General features: G+C 33.4%; 1 protein-coding gene across 1 annotated transcript; it reads right to left on the reverse strand.

Moving 5' to 3' along the window:
* Positions 1 to 281: 281 nt before the first annotated feature.
* On the reverse strand, positions 282 to 957 carry LOC112034738 (uncharacterized). The gene has a single exon (XM_024067551.2). The coding sequence runs from the start codon at positions 739 to 741 to the stop codon at positions 448 to 450; it is 294 nt and encodes a 97-aa protein (XP_023923319.1). The 5' UTR covers positions 742 to 957; the 3' UTR covers positions 282 to 447.
* Positions 958 to 22220: the final 21263 nt, after the last annotated feature.

Genomic DNA, 22220 nt, shown 5'->3' on the forward strand with positions numbered 1-22220 from the left:
ACTAATGTGAAAAGATAAATGAAACAAAATAGACTTCCTTGACACGTAGTACACTGGTTTGGTGACTTTACTAGATTCCAACAATTGGTAAACTCAATCAATTAGCATTCAATCACATTCTAGTCTAAATAGCCAAAAACATAAACTTTAGTTTTACCTTCTTTCTTTTTGTTTTTTTTAAGGGAAAACTATATGTTTTACTTTTTAATTGTACCTCACCGTTCACACACTATTCACTATTTACTGTAGCAATACAAATATTTTCTAGCTTGAAACAAAAATTCAAAATTAAAATATATATAGCCAATCAAAAAAAAAAAGAGGGTCCAAATGTCATTAACAAAATCAAAGTGAAACAAAACAAAAACAAAAGGTTAGAAATTACATAAGAGTTTTGAGAGTAACTAAATAGTACATGGTTTATTTTGGGCTTGTGGCCTGTGGGCACTACTCCTCGGACTTGAAACTCTCTACTACCGGATGTTCCGGTTGCCCAGCGACGTAATCAAGGAGCCCTTCACCGGCCTTGCCACCGGGAGCGTCGGTAGATGGTGGTGATGTCTTGCCAAACACAAGCACAGCGAAGAGAAAGAGAGCGGTGGAGAGGAAGAGAGGCCAAAAGTAAGCCAAGATGGTGAGGAACCTTGGTGCTAAGAAGAAGAGGGTGATGAGTGCGACTGATAGAATGAGAGCAAAGAGGAACTGGAACTTGTACTGGAGGAGCTTTGCTGGGATCTCCATGAGTTGGGTTTAGATGGGTTTGAGAGATTGTGAAGTGGGTTGGGTTGGTGTTAGATTTTGTAGAAAGAGAGGGAGAGAGAGAAGATGGAAAGGAGGGATTTTTGGAGTTTTATCTGTGTTTTGTGTGCAGAGATTCTCTGAAGGGAAAGTTTGTGTTTTTTGGGTTTTGGGAGAGAGAGTGAGAGTGAATTTTTTACAGAGTTTAATCACATCTGCTTGCTTTGTGGTGGTGACTGGCTGGTTGTTTACTAAAATGCCCACCCTTACGACCTTTTACCCTCTCTTTTTTTTCTCCTCAGCTACATTTTTAATCTTTTGATGATGAAGTAATTTCTTCCTTTAACTTTTATGATGAAACTTAAAAGTCAATTTTTTTTATTGATTAAATCAACATCTTAACTACGCTAAAATTTCATTAAAAGAAAAAAATCAACATCTAACTAATTTTGAATGACTTGATTTCAAAATTTGAGGATAAAGACGTACATTCAATTTACCAACTTAATAAATCTAATTTAACACAATTTGAGTTTAATCAATTTTTTTTATTATTATTATTTATTTTTTAAAATTTGGTTACAAAACAGGTTCAATTTGACAAAATTTTCAACTCGAGTAACTCGACCCAACCAATGATTTTTTTGATTGGTAAAATTATGATATGCCACCTTCGGAATAATAAACTTAGTTGTGATTGTGTGGTAACTCGAAATAGAGACATGGTGGCTTGCCCAAGATGCTAGGAACTCAGCACACCTTAGCTCTTCTAAGCATAAAAACAACTAAGTCCACCAAAGTTCCCATATGGAAATCTAAGTAATTTGATTTACCCCTATCATCATGGCATTAGCCTCCAAAATAACACGTGATGTTCAAGCTACAATGACAAAGGAATCCACTCCTAATTGACTTGACCCATTTCTAATCTACTTAAAATGACTCATTTTTTACTCGTAACCAGATTAACCCGACTCGAACCCGACTTAACAATTTGACACGTCTACTCCCAAGAGACGTATAAAAGGAAAGTAGGGCTTCTAAGTATGATATACAAACACTTTACTCTACAAATCACCTCCTTAATAGATTTTCTAGGTATGTCATATTTGCTAACTTAAGTATTGTAGAGTCCTTCATCCGCACATCCTTGACAGTTCTTTCATTTTCAAAACTTACTTTTGCAAGTGTATATGAATAAGGTTTCACCATTAATGAACTGTATCATCATTAATAATATTTAAAAGAATATGTGTATTTAAATTTGTTAATTTGATTTATTTTGGTATTTTTACTTTTGAGACTTATTAGCATGGATGAAACAGAAAAAGTAAGCCCAATTGTATAAATGGTAATCATTTGTTGTATAATAATAATAATAATATATTTAAATATTTGAATGAAAACCCAAAAATTTTAAACCATCTTGAAAAAATGGGCCCAACTTGACAACCCAACTCAAGCCAACTTTATCCCTAAAAATATAGTTTGGTTGGTTTTGAGTTATGATAGTTGGGTTAATATGGGTTAGGAATATCTCAATATTAGGAAGTTGGCTTGGTTAAGTTAAAAATACTCTAACCCAAAACTCATGCACACACCTAGTTAAGGGATGGAATTGAATCAATCAATATTTGATGGATATTACTATTGAAAAATGAAGGAAGAAATTGGCCAATTAAATGTATATAAATGAAATTGAAAATTTGAAACCATAAAAAATGTTAAAGGTCCAAAATTGTAACTTCTCCTTTTACCCCCTCAATATGGAATCATTTTATTATAAGATATTATTACCTATAAATAGATAGCAGATCTAGATTCTAGACCCTTTATTGTGAGAAAAAAATAAATAAAAAATCATTATGAATAGTTCGATATCTTTTGGAAAATATAATATGATCGTTTTATCTCCTTGCGTTGTAAACTTGTAATGGTTAAGGAATTAGAAGTGCATCTATTATTAGTCAAATGGTGGTGAGACTTAAATCGTTTACAAATTTTCTTCAAAGACAAGCAAATTACTATAAGGAAAAAACAAAAATTCTGGACGGTTGGTAGAGAGGGAGAAAAATCTTGATTCTTTCTTTAATTAGATGATTGTATTATATGCACGGTTATGAGCATCAATTAAGACATTATTTTGACAGTTAGAAATTTTTTACCTAATCTTTTCCATATTTATCAATAAATTGTATTTTTTATACTATTGAAGTACAACATATACATATAATATATATATATATATATTATATAATTGTTTTAAAATTAAAAAAAAAATATATATATATATATATGTGTGTGTGTAAATAGTTTGACTTTCGATTGATCCATAATATTGTGAAACATAAGTTTTTGAAGTCATAGTGTGTATGATCACACATATTACAGTACACCATTTCTTAGACCAAAGGCTTATAAGGCAAGAGTGGGAGGCGTATCTTCCCGATGTGAAATTGAGCAAATTCGTGTGGGTGGGACGTAAGTAGATCATTGCCCATCCCAAAGCAAACAATACCTAATTGGGGGTTGAAGCAAAAGTCCTCCCACAATATATATATATATATATAACTTTAAATTAAAATCTTGACAAAATATTTTCTTTAAATGATAAAATATTTAATTTTATATATAAATACAATAACAATAAATTCTCATTAATAACTATAATATCGAATCCCATATTTAGGCAAAAAAATGAAACAATAAAAATAAAAATTGTATCATTTCAACCTTCTTTTAGAAAATAAGGGTGTTAAGGTCATTTTATAAAATGAAATAAATTCATGTGAAAATTTATATAATTTATATATATATATATTTTTTTTTTTTTTATGTTTGGTCATTTGCTTCGGAGTTCAGACTTAGATTGTCGGCTACTAGTTTTTTTCAAATGAACCTCATCTGGCTTTAATCAAAGTTTTTGGAAGTTAGTGGGAAAGATAAGATCTAACACATGATTGTGGTAATTCGAGGCCGAAAGTTAACCCAAATGAGAATGAGAATGATTCTATTTCAAAACCTTGTGTTTGGTGGGTGCACGTGGGCTTGAACCTAGTTTAAACTTGGGGTAAAGCTTAGTGACTAGTTGCGTCACAATGATAACACGTGTTCATTTTTGTCATATATCATTATTTTAATGGATCTAATACACTAGATATACTTGACTCAAATCAAGTCCTTTAAAATATGAATTTAAAATATTCGTCACAATTGTGATAAGTGTTCATTTTTACCATTTATTATCATCCCAATAAATCCAATGCATTAGATATACTGGACTTAAAAGACAAATCTTTTGAAAGATAGATTCAAAATTTAAGAAATGCACGAGTTCTTTTCTGCCCTTTATTATGATGTTTGAATCTATTATGGTGCTTAATGCCAAAATTTAGTTCACTTTTTGAATTTGCACTTGGGAAGGATAACTTCCTGAAAGGTATAAGGGACCAAATTAGATTGCTTTCCAACTAAGAATACCCTTAACTTGAAGTGACATTTTTGTTGACCATAAAGCCATGAAATGAATGTAGAAGTTGAACTTTCTGTTGTTTTTGAATGCGGTCCAATTTGGTTTTACAATATCTTGAAAAGTTTTTGACTTTTAAATTCTAATCATACTTCCGTTGATGGATTAATAAAGAAACTACTGGTGGTCATTTAGATGCATTTCAAGTGTTAGTGTTTCCAGGGTTGTCCAAATCAATTTTGTTCCACTCAACTTAAGAAAAAAAAACATTTTCTATTCCCTCAGTTAATCTTCTTAGTCATATTGTGTTAAATAAGTCGATGAATCCCTTCTTACATGTATTCAACAGGGGAAAAAAAATCCAAGTAAAATGTACTTCCAATTAGATCAAGATCGGTTTTGGTTTGTTGAATAAGGTGATAAGGATTGTGAAGTACACTATATATATATATATATATAAAAAAAAAAAAGAGATTACTTTTAAGAAAATTAAATATAAGCCAAGGGCTTTATATTTTAGTGAGCTAAATCATATCACAAGGTATTGTTGCAAAGAGGGTTACCTTTCTTTCATATTCTGTAAGTACTACTAAGAGCTTAAGTTTGATCCAGTTACCAATATTCAAAATTCTTGGGTATGAGGGACCTAGGGACTGTTTCACACTTCACATCCTATTTTGTCTCCCACCTTCAAGCATCCTCTTCTCCTTATTAGCTCACTACTTTCCTAGATGGACCTCCACACTCACGAGCTATTAGAATTAACCCTCTTTGTGCTGATGGATCTTCCTCTTTTAAGTATTTTGCTTTTAAGTTTTTGACACCACCATCCACATTTTTATCTTCCTTGGTCCAAATCCTCCATCCTAGTTATGCTATTAGTGCCTTACCAAAATCTTCCATCTTCCTAAAAATCTGGACCTCCCGATGCTTTAGGTTTGCACATTAAGTCTCAAGCTTTAAATTACAAAGCTCTCTTGTTTTCTTCCTTGCCCCACTAGAAGAAGTCCCTCATCATCCAGTGCATTTTATCATGGTAGCATTTGAAATTATTTAATTTATGCTAATAACTAGTCTAACATTATTTTTTAAAAAATTTATTGAAGAAAGAAACAAATCAAGAATTAGTACACTTAACACACATCAGACTAGCTGCAGAACAGCAGCTAAGTTCAACACATAGAAGACCCAGACAACCTAAGAACTGAAGAAGTTATTCCCCCAATTCCATCACAACAATTAATTTAAAACCAAACTCCTAAGTCCTCCACGAAATTCAATAGGAGACCCAATGTCTAGTTTCAAACACTACAATATTGCCTCTTTAGATTTAACATTGCCATCGTAAACTCTTGCACATCTCTGTATCCAGACGTGATAAACTGTGGTAGACAAGACTAATTTGCATGGTACAACCCTTCCAAACACTGAAATATAGAAACTTCTCTCTTTCAAATCTCATGCCAATAGCCTATTATCTTCCGAGCATAACAGCATCACATGAGTCCATATCCTTTTGGTAAAAAAACGTGGTGGTTGGAAAAGAACTTGGATGAACCAAGAAAATAATTAATCATGTAACATACCTCTCAATCAGTTTAAGTTCTTTAGTGACATCTACCATTGTTGGCCTTCTGTATGGATCTTCCTCTGTACATGTCAAGGCAAGGTCCAATACAGCTTGTAATTGTTGCTCTAAACTAGCACCTCCTTCCCCTGCCAAGATTGCAGGATCCACAATCTCATTTATGCTATAACCTTGAGCACAGTTATGCATGTATTCTACTAAGCTAGAATCTTCATCAATTATCAATCGGATTGTATTATAAGAATCCTCCCCAGTTAAAAAGTTCCATAAGAAGAACACCAGAATGATACACATCAAACTTCTCTGTTACCTTGCCTATTGCTTCAAACTCGGGGCCTTTGAACTTCGGATGCCAAAGGCCATTATAAGCTTCCACGTCAGTTTCACCTTCAGGGATTGTTACTGAAAAAATGTTGGACAATTTGGGAACATCATGTTCATCTAATAAGATACTGTGCATATGTATAGCCATGTGGATTACAGGTCTGGAGAACACAGTATGGAGACAAGAAATTGATTCTCGAGGCAACACCCTATGGGCTTCAACACATTATTGTGAGCGCACATCTGTGGAGAAATCCCCAGATCATTGATGGCAAAATCAGCTAATGATCATTTAGAGTCAGGAAATAGCTTAATGAGAACAATTCGTCCTTCAAGAGAACCATTGTACCGATGCATTCCCAGATAAGTATAATCATGATAGTTGTGGGTTGCTTGGCGGAGCTCTTGAGTGGAGAAGCTACGGATGGGAATAGGCTTGCCATTGCAAGAGGCGATCAGCTTCTCCAGTAACTTGCTCCTATTCTCAAGAAATGCTCTCTCTTTCCTTTCTTTCCTTAATCTCTCTAAAGAAATGATCTCTCAACCAACTCCGCATAGCTTGAACTTGCGGTACCCTCTAAACGGGACTTTTTAGAATACTGCTATAGAAGCTCAAGGGTCGTTTATTTATTGGGGGTGACATGCTTACAATTGAAGCAAGTCCTGGTAGGTTTCATCGAATGTAAAAGTGGAGCCTTCGTTTTTCTTTCGGTTCCTTTATGCAATTTCAGTTGTAAGCGGAGCTTTCATCATTAAAATTTTTGCACTTCCTTATTGGAACTTCATTAATTAGTGAGAGCTTTTATCATTAGACACAGAGGGTCAATGGTCATTTGCTGGGGTAACGCATTTAACAGTGAAAGGTTTGGTCAAAACCAAGTGGAGCTTTTCTCAATAGCCTTTTTAGAAAACTCCTCACTCCTCAGACGGTTAATATCCTTTCCTTTGGACAACTAATAAAGTCTAGAATAGTGCATGGAGAGCCGACCGAATATGTTTCACATGACAAATATATTTTACTTACTCATAAACAAAAGAGGAGGAAGAACCTTCCCCATCTTCCTCAACATTGCAGCGAATAGAAGAGGAAATAGAGGACATGGAATTAGTCCCTCTCTCAAACCTGTAAAAATTTACGGGGGATGAGTTACAAACGCATCTATGTCTCTGTTATGAATAGAATCATTCCAAGTCTGGTTTGTTATGTCAAGTGCCTGGTTTGGTTTTTGTTTTTATTTTTTTTTTTCACAAAAAATAATTTCCTAATATTTCGAATGTGAATGGCTCAATCTACCTAGCCAAAAAAGAAAAGGAGACCACGAGGAAGAAAATAAATCTACGTCAGTAGAGGGAAAACAACAAAATATATATATATATATATATATATATAAAAGCTGAAAGTTAGCATTATTGTTTTTATGTTCCAGTTAAGTCACATAAGTGACTATATTATCCACCAATTTCCAATCATTTCTCTCTTATTTTTTACTCCTCTTTTTATTAATTTTGTGCTTTCATTCAACATTTCATCATCATTTTTACCTTTTTATCTCTCCACTATTCTCAACCTTAATGTCACTCTTTCTCTATCCCTTCCTCCTCCTCCTCCTCCTCCTCATCCATCTCATCATCATCATCATCATCATCATCTTCTTCTTCTTCTTCTTCTTCTTCTTCTTCTTTAATTTTTTTTTCATCCTATTACTATAAATATGTTATTTTATTTCTCATTCTATACATATTTTTTCATACAAAAATGTTATTACTCTTTCTCTCTCTCTCTTTTTTTTTTTTTTGGTGTGGATATTTTATTTTTGTATCTCTACTTTAGGTTGATGAATTTTTGTTTTATTTAGAACTCTACTTTTTTTGAGAAGGATTTAGAACTCTACTTTAATTGTTAAATGTTATCCTATTGCATTGTAAAAATAGTGTATAAGAATATAATCTTATTATATTACATAGTATGGCTTTGATAATTTGGTGTTTATGATTCATGACTATATTGTTTATTTTGACATTTCTTCTTTTCATATTATTTTCTATAAATTTGTTATCCCCTCTCACATTCTCTCCTAAAAAAGTTGATTACTCTCTCTCTCTCTCTCTCTCTCTTAGAGCTATATATTTATTCTTTCTTGCAACTCTACTTTAAGTTAATGAATCAATGTATTTTTTTTTTATAACACTATTTTGGGTTAATATGATTTGGTGGTGTGTTTTTTGAGTTCTAGATCACAAGTCTTCTCTCTCCTTCTTATAGCTTTTTTTTTTTTTTTTTTGGGACATAATACTTAGTTATTTTGGAAGTGGGAATTTGAATTTATATCAAAATACAACCTTCACTATATATTTGAATGTACCTGTCAACTATTTGACTAATATGAAATGTACTTTTGTAATGAGTTTTGATTAACATGACAATCTCATTTTAAGAAAATGAGAAATTTGATATATTTGAAACTTAAGTAGTTTAGCTGATTAGGGGGAAAAAAAAACGTAACTCACCAAAACATAATTCAGAAAATATAAACCACCTGAAAAATGAATAATATCAATCATACACATTCAAAATAATAAAATGATATATTTGTAGAGATGGATAGATGAAAATAATTTTAAAAATTGTTTAATTTATAGGGAGATCAAATTATTTTCCACAAATTTAGAGAAGAAATTATATATTATATCACAATTACAAAATGATTATTTATTCTCATGCATTGCGTGGATCTATGACTAATTATATATATATATATATATTCTTAATGGCCAAATCATCCACCTATTTCCAACCCTCTCTCTTATTTTAACTCTTTTCTTTTTCTTATTAATTTCCCAAATCACCTTCCCACTACTATTTACCTTAATATCAATTCCTATATCCCTTTATCTTCCTTTATTTATGGCTTTTTTTTTTTTTATTCCATCATCTTGTTATAAATTTACAAATTTCTCTCCTATTCTATGCATAGTTTTCCCGCACACAAAAGCTCTCTCTCTCTCTCTCTCTCTCTCTCTCTAATGTTTTTCCCCTTTTTTTGGTGAATTTTTCTTGCACCTCTACTTTAAGTTGATGAATTTTTGTATTATTTGAAACACCATTTTAGGCTGATGTGATTAAGTTTTATGTTTATAAGTTATTATTTTTTTTCTTCTCTTTAATTTCATAGATGTTATCCTATTATATTATAAAGATAGTATATAAGAATATAATATTATTTTATTTCATAGCATGACTTAAATAATTTGGTATTTATTACTAAAAATATATATATATATATATTTTTACTGTTTTGTTTTCTCATCTTATTTTCTATATATTTCTTATTATTCTCTCTCACATTCTCTCCTAAAAAAGTGGTTTCTCTCTCTCTCTCTCTCTATTTTTTTTTATTCTTTCTTTCAACTCTACTTTTGGTTGATGAATTATTGTGATTTTTTAAAACTCTATTTTTGTTCATAGTTTAAGTGTTGTATTTTTTATTTTTAGTTCCCCATCACAAGCTCTCTCTCTCTCTCTCTCTCTCTCTCTCTCTCTCTCTCTCTCTCTCTCTCTCTCATAGCTTTGGTTTGATTATTGTTTGAGTTAATACTTAGTTATTTTGGAAATAAGAATTTGAATCTTGACTATGCTAATTACATATTGGCATTCGGTCCATTTTAGTCTAGTTGGTCTACTTTGGTTCACTTTGATCCGTTCAATTTGCTTTAGTCCACTTTGGTCCAATTCGGTTTACTATGGTCCAATTAGGTCCACTCGGCCCAGTTCAGTCAAATCAGTCGGTGTACTCAGGACTATTTAGTCCAGTTTGGTCCATTTGTTTGACTTCGGTTTATTTCGGTGCATTTCAGTCCAATTTAGTCCATTAGGTTTTAGTCCGATCCTAGTCGGTCCACTTTGGTCCATTCCATCCAATTTGGTACATCTGGTCCATTTTAGTCTAATTCAGTCCATTTGGTCTATTTCATTTAGTACGGTCCAATTCAGTCTACTTCCGTCCAATTAGTCCATTCAATCCCATTTCGGTCTATTCGGTCCATATCGGTCTTATTCGATTCAATTTGGTCTATTCTATCCACTTGGTCCATTTGGTATAATCCATTTCGCTTCACTTTGGTCCATTTGGTGTACTTACTTAAGAACAAGAAAAGACAAGTTTGGGTTGAGAGTACTATCAATTATTTTAGTAATATCAATTGTAATTATATGATAAGTTTTGGTTATCATAATAATTTCCTTAAGCCAATGAGAGTTTGAATAATAATTTTGAAGCTTAAAAATTTTAGTTGTACTAAAAGAAATTTGGAAAATATAATGCATAATAACAATTGTTAGAAGAATATGGACAATTTCAAAATAAATAAATAAATAAATAATATTAGTCAAAAACATCAAAAATTATATATTTGTAAAAATAGAGTGATGAGGATTACTTTTTTAAATTTTTTAAATTTTAGGGAGGATAGATTATTTACAATAAAATTTAGAGAAATAAATTATACATATTTAATATAACTTTGTTATGAGTTTTTATTATTATGATAATCTACTTTAAGAGAATGAAAATTTTTGAATAATTTATTTGAAACTTAAAAAGTTCAGTTGGTAGAGATAGAAATATGAAAAATAATTTTAGGAATTATTTAAATTTTAAGGAGAACAAATTATTTTCAACAAATTTTAGAGAACAAATTATATATTATATTACAATTACAAAATAATTACCTATTCCCACGCTTGTCATGGGTCTACCACTAGTCTATATATCTATATATATCTAAAAGTTGAAGCATAGCATTTATTATTGCTACGCTCTAGTTGAGCCACATCATCGACCATGTCACATTTTTTCCTTCATTTTTTAAACAATATTAATATATAAATAAATAGTGCAACTTTACTCATTCTCTAACTCATTAAATCCAACTCACCATGAACAACCTTACACATTCTTTAACTCATTAAATCCAACTCACCATTAATTTTCCTTCTTCCAATTCTCAACTCTTCATTTTCCCCTTCAAGACCGTTTTGCTCTATTGAAATTCAAACCCTTCAATTCTCAATTCTTTACCTCTGCAAAAGTTGTCAAAGTAGCATCAGATTTGGAAAGTCCTTTTGAGGTTTGATCTTTCACTTCTTATTTTTTCTTTTCCCCCCAACTTCGGTTTTTCCGTTGGATTTTTAAAATTTGTGGATGATATGCTTTTTTGTGAGTTGCCAACAATGTGATCACTTTGGGGTTATGGGTGGCTAGGATTGGTTTGTCGGTTATGAGAAGGGATTTCAAGAATTAGAAATCTCTACAACAACTTCTTACTTCATATTCATGTTGTACAATTTTTATTTTATATTTGTGTCTTACCCGTTCAATTTGTTTATCTTTGACATTTTAGTTTTCTTACATTTGACATTTGTTTCACTCTATGTAAAAAAAGGAAGAAAAGAAAACTAAGGTTTAATGTATTTACCTATGGTTGTTTTGAAACAATAATAGAGTATACATTGTAATTATACTCCAGTTACTATTTTCATATTTTTTGACTCATTGGTTCTTTTTTGTTGTGGAACCTTTTCTCAATTTCTATTTGGCTTCGACAATATTATGTTTAACATACTTTTTATTATCATGTGTAGCACATAATAATTTGATCTTGCAATCCAATAGACAATAAAATATCTACCTCAAAAGTTTGGTCACAAGGAAATGGAAAATCTCAAAACATGATTAATTGGGGGTTTAGTTTTTATCTGATTTTGATAATGCTAAATGTGGAATTTGGTTCTTGTAGGGTTTAGGGTCATTGATCTAGATACATGAGAGTTTGACAATGAAGGTTTCTTAAGTGGTTAAAGACATTTAATTTCTAAGGAACTGTAAGAGAAGAAAGAAAGTTTTTTTTTTTTTTTTTCCCTTCAAAACTTCCATTATTATATATAGTTTAGATATGTATAGACATTGGTTTTTGTTTTTTATTCTTCATTGATTTCATGATTTAGTTATTAAGAAAAACCCAAAATAATAGAACAAAAATGGATAATACTTTTAAAAATAGTTCAATTTTTAAGGAGAACAAATTATTTTCAATAATTTTTAGAGAATAAATTTACATTATAGCATATTACAAAATAATTATATATTTCCATGCATGGCATGGGTCTGCAACTAGTTGAAAAATAAAAGCCAAAGCCACAAGAGAACCAAACAAACTAAAAACAGGAAGCAGCTGTACAACTAAGACGCCCAATACCCTCATAAGCCGAGGTACGCATAATTAACCCTCTCTAGCACTCTAGAGTTGTGAGCATACTTTCTAACTTAACCTTCGGAGGTATTTGGCCGGCACTACACCGGTGCTCTCTGTTAGGTCCTCTTTTCTCTGTGCAGGTGTCGTTTCGAGGGTACGAGCATTGTGCAATTCACTGTTGATTTTTTTCGGCATCATCAACAACAATTCAAACACAAGGTTTTGTTTCAAAAACTGAGATATTGCCTCTTTATATTTAACATTAACATTACGAACTCTTTCACATGTGTATCCAGATGTAATAAACTATGGTAGCCAAGTCTAATTTGCATAGCATGACCTTGAACTTTTCCACTTAAAATCTCTATGCCTAGTTGCAAGATCTAAAGCTAACAGCAGCCTATATTATTTTCCAAGCATTACAGAATCACACGAGACCAAATCCTAATAGTAAATACATTTCTAGCATTTGGTATTTGGAAAGGAACATGGATGAACCAAGTGAGAAAATAATTATTCATGAACAAACCTCTCAATCCGCCTGAGTTCTTGGTTTTTTTAAGTGATATATTTTGGTAATTTGCATAGCATTTGGTATTTGACACAGTATCAGAAGGAATTGGAATCAACAGGTTAACTCATAATTTCATGATGGCAAAACTTGATGGGGGGATTTTAGAGGCACATATTTGGAAGCTGTTGAAACGTCTAGGTAAGTGCAAGCTCTTGGTTTTTTAAAGTGATATATTTTGGTAAGAAAGTTGAGAAATTAAACTGATGGAAAAGAGAGTGTGCCAATTCTACTAGTGGATGTTTTGCTGATTTTACTGTACAGAGCATTTTATTGTAATCTACCATTAATGACATAAAAAAACTCCATTCTTTCCCCCATATACTTTGCTAGAACACAATTAACCTTTGTGTGTTTTCCTTCAACTTTTTTTTTTTTTCTTCTTTTTAGGATTCTTTTGAAGAATAGTGGGTCCTTTTTGGATGTTCATCAGCTATGAATTGTGTTGGAGCCGTCAGAGTGGCACAATTTGTTAGCCCTCATAACACTACTATGACTATTCTTTGTCGCAATGCAATGACACATCTGAGTAAGTTTTACGATGCTGCATATTTGTGTCAGCATGGACTGACATCCAATGCTACTGGATTAGAGTTTCTGGGCATGAGATGAGTTAGCTTGACCTAGAGCTTTGATTTGATGTTTTTTGTCACTTCAGTCTAAAGTTTGAGCAATCCTCTGCAGAAAAATTTCTCCAGAAAAGTTTGTACTTGATTTTGGTAACATTTATCGCTGTTTATCTCCCTTAGGTGAAATCTGAATTTTCTTTTGCAGATTATGACATAATGGAGCAGCAACGCCAGATTAGGCATGTCTTTTAGGATATTGATAATTTTTGTTTCATTCTTACTAGAGCAGGATTAGGCACATCTCTGTTCGATGCAACAATATGTATTTCATTCAGATGTGTATTGAAGGATGATTGAGATCATTTTGTCAAGAGAAATGGAATGAGTTTAGTGATCTATTCCCATTCTAAATCTTGCAATTATTGTTAGAAATCAACACTAACTCTCTTATCTCTAAAAATTTCTAAAGTACTCTAGAAACTTCTAGAACTTCTCACACAATCTCTCTCTTTCTAGAAATTTTCTCTAATTCCGGAAATTTCTCTCTTGCCCTCCTTCCGGAATTCTCTCCAAAATAGTTCTTATATTTTCTCTAGAAGCTTCCTTGCACTAGTGAATTTTAGCCACATGTTTATAGAATAGTCTAGAAGGTTGGAGAATGGCATTCATATAATGCCAATAAAAAGGAAGGTGCTAGAAGCTTCAAGTTGGTTTCCTAACCAACATACACCTAGTATAAATAGATGTGGTAGTATGTGAAATAGTGTGTGAGACTAGTGAGAGACTTGTAAAGTGTGAAGTGGAGAAATAAGTAAGACCTATTGTATAGTGTTAGTACATAGGTGTCTAGAGAGTTGGTGTGTGTCTTGTAAAAGCTAAGTGTGCTAAAGTAGTTTTGCCGTCTTGTCATATGTGGAGCCACAATAGGCTTTCCATAAGTCTTAAATGTTGTAATTCAAAGAGTTAAGTATTAAATCAAAGAGTTAAGTATTAAATAAAAGCTCTCTTGTTCAGTTATTTGTTCAATAATCTAGTGCCAGAGCTTCCGCTAACTCAACAATTATACAAGGATAATATATTCCCGTTCAAACACTGCAATATTTCCTCTTCAGATTTAACATTACCCTTGTGAACTCTTTCACATCTCTGTATCCAGATGTGATATGGCAACCAAGACAAACCTACATAGCAGCACCTAGAAACTTTACCCTTCAAATCTCTTATGTCCTGTTATAAGAACTCATTCCAACAGCCTATATTATTTTCCGTGCTTACTGATAGCCATCACATGAGACCAAAAAAAATTTGAAATTAACGCAAGGTCTGGGGGTTCGAAATTGTGAACAAAACCAACTTTCATTTGTTAATTAACATCAGTCCAAAATTGAAATTTCTATGGCTTTTAAAGCTATTGGTGAAAGAGGGTAGTAGAACTCATTAAGAACATTATATAGCCACACACATCATATAACTCAGCAATAAAATTTTGTTTCTATCTTTGTAGCATTTCACATTAGTTAATTTATGGTAATAACAACATATCTAGCAAATGATGGTTGGAAAGGAACTTAGATGAACCATGTGAGAAAACAGTTAATCATATGGCACAAACCTCTCAATCCGCCTTAGTTCTTTGGTGACATCTACCATAGTTGGCCTTCTCTGTGGATCATCCTCTGTACATCTCAAGGTGAGGTCCAGCGCAGCTTGTAATTGCTGCTCTGCCAAAATTGGAGGATCCATAATCTTGCTTATGCATCGACCTTGAGCATGGTTATGGATGTATGCTGTTAAGCTAGAATCTTTATCAATATAAAGTTCCACTCCAGTTAAAAGTTCTAGAAGAAACTCACTGAAGTGATACACATCAGTTTTCTCCGTTGTCTTACCTGTTGCTTCAATCTCGGGGGTTTTGAACTTTGAAGACCAGAAGTCGCCAGTAGCTTCTACCTCAGTTTCACCCTCAGGAATTGAAACGGAAACCAAAAAGTTGGACAATTTGGGAACATCATTTTGTTAGACTTCGTCAACAAAATAAAGGATAAAACATTGGAAGATACCACTCGAGAATACTTGACTGAGCTTATTAACAGAAGCCTGGTTCAAGTACTAGAGGTTCAAAGTTGGGGAGAAGTTGCAGTGTGTGGAATCCATGATCTATTGCGTGATATCATCTTACAAAAGATGGAAGATATAAGTTTTTGTCATGTTTTGTCAAAAAGAGAGTCTAGTTTTGAAGGACTAACATGACGCATGTTAGTGAATAGAGATTCACTTTGTGTATTGGAGCAATTTAAGAAATCTCATATCCATTCTCTTTTATTCTTTAATATTGATGAATTTCCAATGTCCTTTATGAGTACATTTCTTAAAAATTTCAAGCTTATGAAAGTACTGGATTTTGAGAATACTCCACTAGATTATCTTCCTGATGAGGTGGGAAATTTATTTCACTTAAGGTATTGAAACTTGAATTGTACGAAAGTGAAGACACTTCCAGAATCTATCGGGAAGCTACAGAATCTAGAGACTTTGTCCTTGTGGCATACACTAATACAAGAGATACCAGTTACGATCAACAAGCTTCATAAGCTTCATTTTCTTTTCACCAGTCATTTTGATGCCAAGATGGATTTCAATCTAAATACTATAAGAGGAGTTAAATTACATTGGAGCATTGAATGCTTAAAGGAACTAGAAAAGCTACTACTCGTGGACGCAAATCATGGACGGGTCAAATTGATTGAAAGTTTGGAAATTTGAGCCAACTGAGGTATCTAGGCTTGGTAAACTTGTCTTGGGAAACTGGAAGGGCTTTATGTGCTTCTATGGAGAACATGAACTGCTTAAAAGATCTATATGTTAGCTTGATGAACAAAGATGAGATCATTGATTTACAGCCCATTTCATCTCCACCTAAATGTCTTGAACACCTATGCATAAAGGGGAGCATAGACAAGTTGCCAGGCTGGATTTTAGAACTTCCACACCTAGTCAGATTATATGTTTATTGGACAAGGTTATGTGATGAGTCCTAAGAAGCACGGGTGCGTTTCGGGACTCGGGTGCGGGTGCGGGTGCGGGTGCGGGACTCGGCAATTTTTGAAAAAAGTGGGTGCGAGTGCGGGTGCGGCGGGACTCGGCAATTAAAAATTATTAAAAATATTTTTATTTATATTTTTAATATATTGCTAAGTATATAAACATATACCATACTTTTTCACATTATATACACATATACCAAATTTAATAACTAAAACATGATGTTCATAAATTAAATACAACCCAGACTCTAGAGTGGCTGGAATGCAGGGCTGAGTGGCTGGTTCAGTGAAGCGCAGCCCAGACAGCACAGAGAAGAGAGAAAGAGCGATGGAGTTGGAGTGAAGAGGCTGTTTTGGAGTCTCTGGACGAAGTGTGAGGGAGTTTTAGGTTTTAGGGTAAGTAAAACAGTGCGTTTTGCACATTTTTTTTTTATTTTNTGAAAGGGGAAAAAATCTCTTAAGACCGAATAGACGGATCCACCATTTGCACGGCCCTATATGGACGGACCTGATGTGAACGGGCCGGACACGGACGGGCTGAATTATGCTGGGCTAGATTATCCATGGGCCTGTTGAGCCCCTAAGGAGGGATATTTTGGCCCATTCTCGTAAGAGCCCAAATAGAGTCCTTGCGCTAGTAGGACTTCGGAGATCTGGTATACTTGGTAAAAATCTTCCGCGTAAGGAGGAGACTTGTTCATCACGTTTTGGACTCCATGGGAAGAGTCCTATAAGGAAAAGACTTCCGCATCAAGGAAGGGATGTCAATCTCAAGCCACTATAAAAGCCCCAATACCCTCATAAGCCGAGGTACGCATAATTAACCCTCTCTAGCACTCTAGAGTTGTGAGCATACTTTCTAACTTAACCTTCGGAGGTATTTGGCCGGCACTACACCGGTGCTCTCTGTTAGGTCCTCTTTTCTCTGTGCAGGTGTCGTTTCGAGGGTACGAGCATTGTGCAATTCACTGTTGATTTTTTTCGGCATCATCAACAACAATTCAAACACAAGGTTTTGTTTCAAAAACTGAGATATTGCCTCTTTATATTTAACATTAACATTACGAACTCTTTCACATGTGTATCCAGATGTAATAAACTATGGTAGCCAAGTCTAATTTGCATAGCATGACCTTGAACTTTTCCACTTAAAATCTCTATGCCTAGTTGCAAGATCTAAAGCTAACAGCAGCCTATATTATTTTCAAGCATTACAGAATCACACGAGACCAAATCCTAATAGTAAATACATTTCTAGCATTTGGTATTTGGAAAGGAACATGGATGAACCAAGTGAGAAAATAATTATTCATGAACAAACCTCTCAATCCGCCTGAGTTCTTGGTTTTTTTAAGTGATATATTTTGGTAATTTGCATAGCATTTGGTATTTGACACAGTATCAGAAGGAATTGGAATCAACAGGTTAACTCAGCGTTTTGCACATTTTTTTTTTATTTTTATATATATATATATTTTTAAATTTTCGGCCTGAACCGGCCGTTTCGGTGGTTTTGGCCGATACGGCCGAAACGGCCCGAATCGGGCTGATTCGAGCCGCGTCGGCGCGCGTCGGCTTTGCCACGTGGCCTGACACGGCACGGACGCGCGGTCAGCGGCGTTCGATGCTGGTGTGGCGCTTCTGGCGCCGCGTCTATGCTTTCCAGGTGATGATCCACTCAAAGCCTTTCAAAATCTGCCTAATCTAGCAGAGCTCGTACTGGGAATGGAAGCATACACTGGAGAGCAATTACAAATTAGGAAAGGAGGATTTCCAAAACTCATGATGCTATGGCTAATAGATTTATCTGAATTGAATTCACTAGATATAGACAAAGAAGTGTTCCCTTTCATAAAAAATTGAGCATTGAACGTTGTCCACAATTGAAGGAGGTACCCTTTGGTATTCAACACCTGAGAAACCTTAAAGAATTGAGTTTTGCAGATATGCCTAGAGAATTTGAAAAAAGTTTGGATCCAGAGCAAGGGTTACATTATTGGATTATTGAGCATGTACCATTCATCTTACTCTGTCACAAGGTTCGCAAAGGTTTTTTTAGGTTATGAGTCCCACAATCTCCGTTCTAAGTCTTTGGAGAGGTCAAGAGGGAAAACAATCGACGAAGATGATGACAACAACAACAACAATAATGGCGATGGTATCAATGCCTCAGATGAGAAAGGTTAGTCATGTTAGTGAATTGTAGCTAAAATCAGTTTTTGCATTTTGATGAGATTTATGCTTCATTTTTTTTTCCAAAGAAAAAACAAATATTGGGAATAACGCTATTATGGCTATGTCATTTGAGGCAAATTGTATCTCAAGTTAGGGAATTATTGTGTACTCTCATAGTACAATAAATGTGTACTCCCTCCTCTCACATGAATGGTGGATTCCACTAATTAAATTCATGGTGGGACTCACCATTCATGTGAGATAGGATAGTTCTCTTGTGAGGCTAAATGTGATAGTTCTCTTGTCATTTTAGAAATTGTTACTATAAGCAAAGATATTACTAGACAGGCATGGGAAGAAATAGAATTAATTATTGGAAAATGGAGAAATCCATATGATTTGCCAAAGTTAAGAGAAAAAGACATGAAAATGACAACATATAAGAAAAGCATGAGTGATTTTTTTAAGCACCTATTATGATTAGCCTTACTCTCTTATGAAAATAAATATAGTTCTCTGTTGGAAAATAAAGGAGAAGTTTATAATACGAAGGATTGATATTTGTTGGATATTGCGTGAAGGTTTCATCAAACCTTGGTATACTTTCTTGCATTATTTGGAATCATAAGTAAGTTGAGGGAAAAGACTCTCAAAGTGTCAAATACTCTAAGCGGCTGCATTTCATATGTTTTATATGAAGCTTGGGTTCTAGAGCTTTGATACCAAAGGAACTTACATAATGAAGAGATGTCATGAGGTGGGGCATGCTGTATATCATGAGACAAGTTATAGTGATTAAGCTAAGACTGAAAATTGCATACTGTGGAGGGAATGTAAAGTGAAGAAGCAAGGGATACACCAAGTGTGGAACTATCATGCTATTATCTATATTTCAATAGAACTCTTGTTATTGTGGCATTGTAATCAAAGTGTACAATTTAATAAAATTTTGTTCTTTTTTGGATCAAATTCCTTCTTGTCTACTTCTCTCTTAGATCAAATTTTGATTATAATGCAACATCAAAATTGTTCAACTTGAAGCAATTGCTTTATTGTTCATGATGCATTATGAATTCAGTCATGTAGATAATACATATTCCGAGGCTAGAAATGTATTTACAAAGAGCATTACTAAAATATACTATATATTATGAGGCTAGAAATATTTCATTCAGATGCGTTATACAAGGATTATTAAAATAATTTTGTGTTTACCAAAAAAAAAAATAATAATAATAATAACATTGTTAAGAGAAATGGAATGAATTAGGTGCAATTATACCAGTCATTGTGATCAATTGTGGGGAAGTTAATTATTCAATGAACCATTTACCTAAATTCGCACGAATGATCTAATGTCAGTAGGAAAATGTTTGCCAGGTTAATTTTACTTTAAATACAACTCTATGAACATCTTTTGAGAAGGATATTAACTTTGAATACTACCTATCTTGTTTGGTTTAGCCTTCTAAGTTCTAATCTCTAGCATTGAGCCATTATGAACTTGGAAGCCTTTTGAAAATCAATGAAGTTCTGCCTGTTAAATGTTAATGTGTCTAAAACATTTGGATATGAATTTATGTGAAACTGCTGCATGATTTCATTGTTAACCAGTTCCAATGTCCCTTTTCTATTTTATTTTTTTATTAGACGCAAATTATCTTTAAAGGTAAATTACAAAGTAAATGATGCTTTGCATGGTTAAATGAACATACCAGTCCAAATTTCCAAGGTTGTAAACTATGTTGGGAAAAAATTTATATAACTGTGAATAAATTTCAGTAAGTACAACGGAAGTATAATCACACAAGAACACCAAGATTTACGTGGAAATCTTTCTCCTTAAAGGGAAAAACTACTAGACAAACTTTGAATAATTTCACAATATTAAATAGAAATTACAATACTTAAAGACTTAGAGATACAACTTGAAAAAAAAAAAAAACATTTTTTTTTTTTTTTCTCACTGCTCTCTTCCTCATTGTGAAATAATTTCACAATATTAAATAGAAATTACAATACTTAAAGACTTAGAGATACAACTTGAAAAAAAAAAAAAACATTTTTTTTTTTTTTTCACTCACTGCTCTCTTCCTCATTGTGTGTGTCTCACAATTTTCTCTTACTCTCTTTATTTTTCTTTTGTCTTTTACTTGCTCTCAATCATGCAATTCTTCAAGACTGCACCATCCTCAGTCTCACTCACTGGGACTTCTCTTCTCATCTTCACCAAATGGCCGAATGGCCTTTCCTTTTATTTCTTCACCTTTTTCTTCTTTTCTTCCTTTCACACTCTTCACATCAAGTCATAATAAATGCAACCCAACTTGTCTTGACTTTTGTACATAAAGATGACTTCAACTCTTCTCATTGGAAAGCTTCTCCAGCAAGTTCAATTTAGTTTGCCGACTTCTTGCCAATTTTTCAACAAGCTCATTTAATCAGCTAAGACAAAGTGTGGGCTAGACCATGGTGCAATGCACCCAACAAACCACACATTTTTATAACTCAACAATAAACCTTCATCTACATTGCAGTTATTGAAACGAGTTCATGTGACATTTGTTAATACATGTCAATAACTACAAGATTGTTTGGTAACGTTGTTTTAGTAATGCTGTTTGTATTTTTTGAAAATGCTTGTAAATAAAAAAAATAAATAAAAATACATGCAATGTTGTTTAAAAATAAAAAACATATGTTTAAACACCTGTACTAAAAGGACGGTACATGTCTTAACATTATTGTCATAAATTAAAGAAATTTATTAAAGAAAGAAACATATCAAGAATCTGTACACGGAAACACAGCAGAATATCTGCACATGAGCAACTTAGCTGAAGACACGTAAGAACCAAACAAAATAAAAATAGAACCAGTAATTAGCCAACTCCGACACAACGTTTTGTTTAAGACTGAGTACCTAATTCCTAAGAACCAAACAAACTAAAATAGAACCAGTAATTAGCCATTGTGAAGTCTTACACATCTCTGTATCAAGTTGTGATAAACCACGGCAGCCAAACAACGGCCTATATCATGTTCGAAGCATAACAATGTCACACAAGACCAAATCCTAGTGGTAAACACATGCCTAACATTTAATAGAAAATAATTAATCCTGGTACAAAGCTTTCAATCCGCCTGAGTTCTTTGGTAACATCTACCATTGTTGGCCTTCTCTGTGGATCTTCCTCTGCACATGTCAATGCAAGCTGCAAAAAAGCTTGTAATTGTGGCTCTAAACTAGCACCTCCATCTGCTGCCAAAATTGTCGGATCCACAACCTCGTTTATACAATAAACTTGAGCATGGTTATGCATGTAGGCTATTAAGCTCGATTTTTTGTCAATTGTCAATCGGGTTATATTATAAGAATCCTCTCCAGTTAAAAGTTCTAGAAGAAGCATACCAAAGTAATACACATCAGTTTTTTCAGTTGCCTTACCTGTTGCTTTAATCTCTGGGGTTTTGAACCTCGAATACAAAC

Source organism: Quercus suber, unplaced genomic scaffold (assembly GCF_002906115.3).
Source record: "Quercus suber isolate HL8 unplaced genomic scaffold, Cork oak 2.0 scaffold_80, whole genome shotgun sequence".
Lineage (NCBI taxonomy): Eukaryota > Viridiplantae > Streptophyta > Magnoliopsida > Fagales > Fagaceae > Quercus > Quercus suber.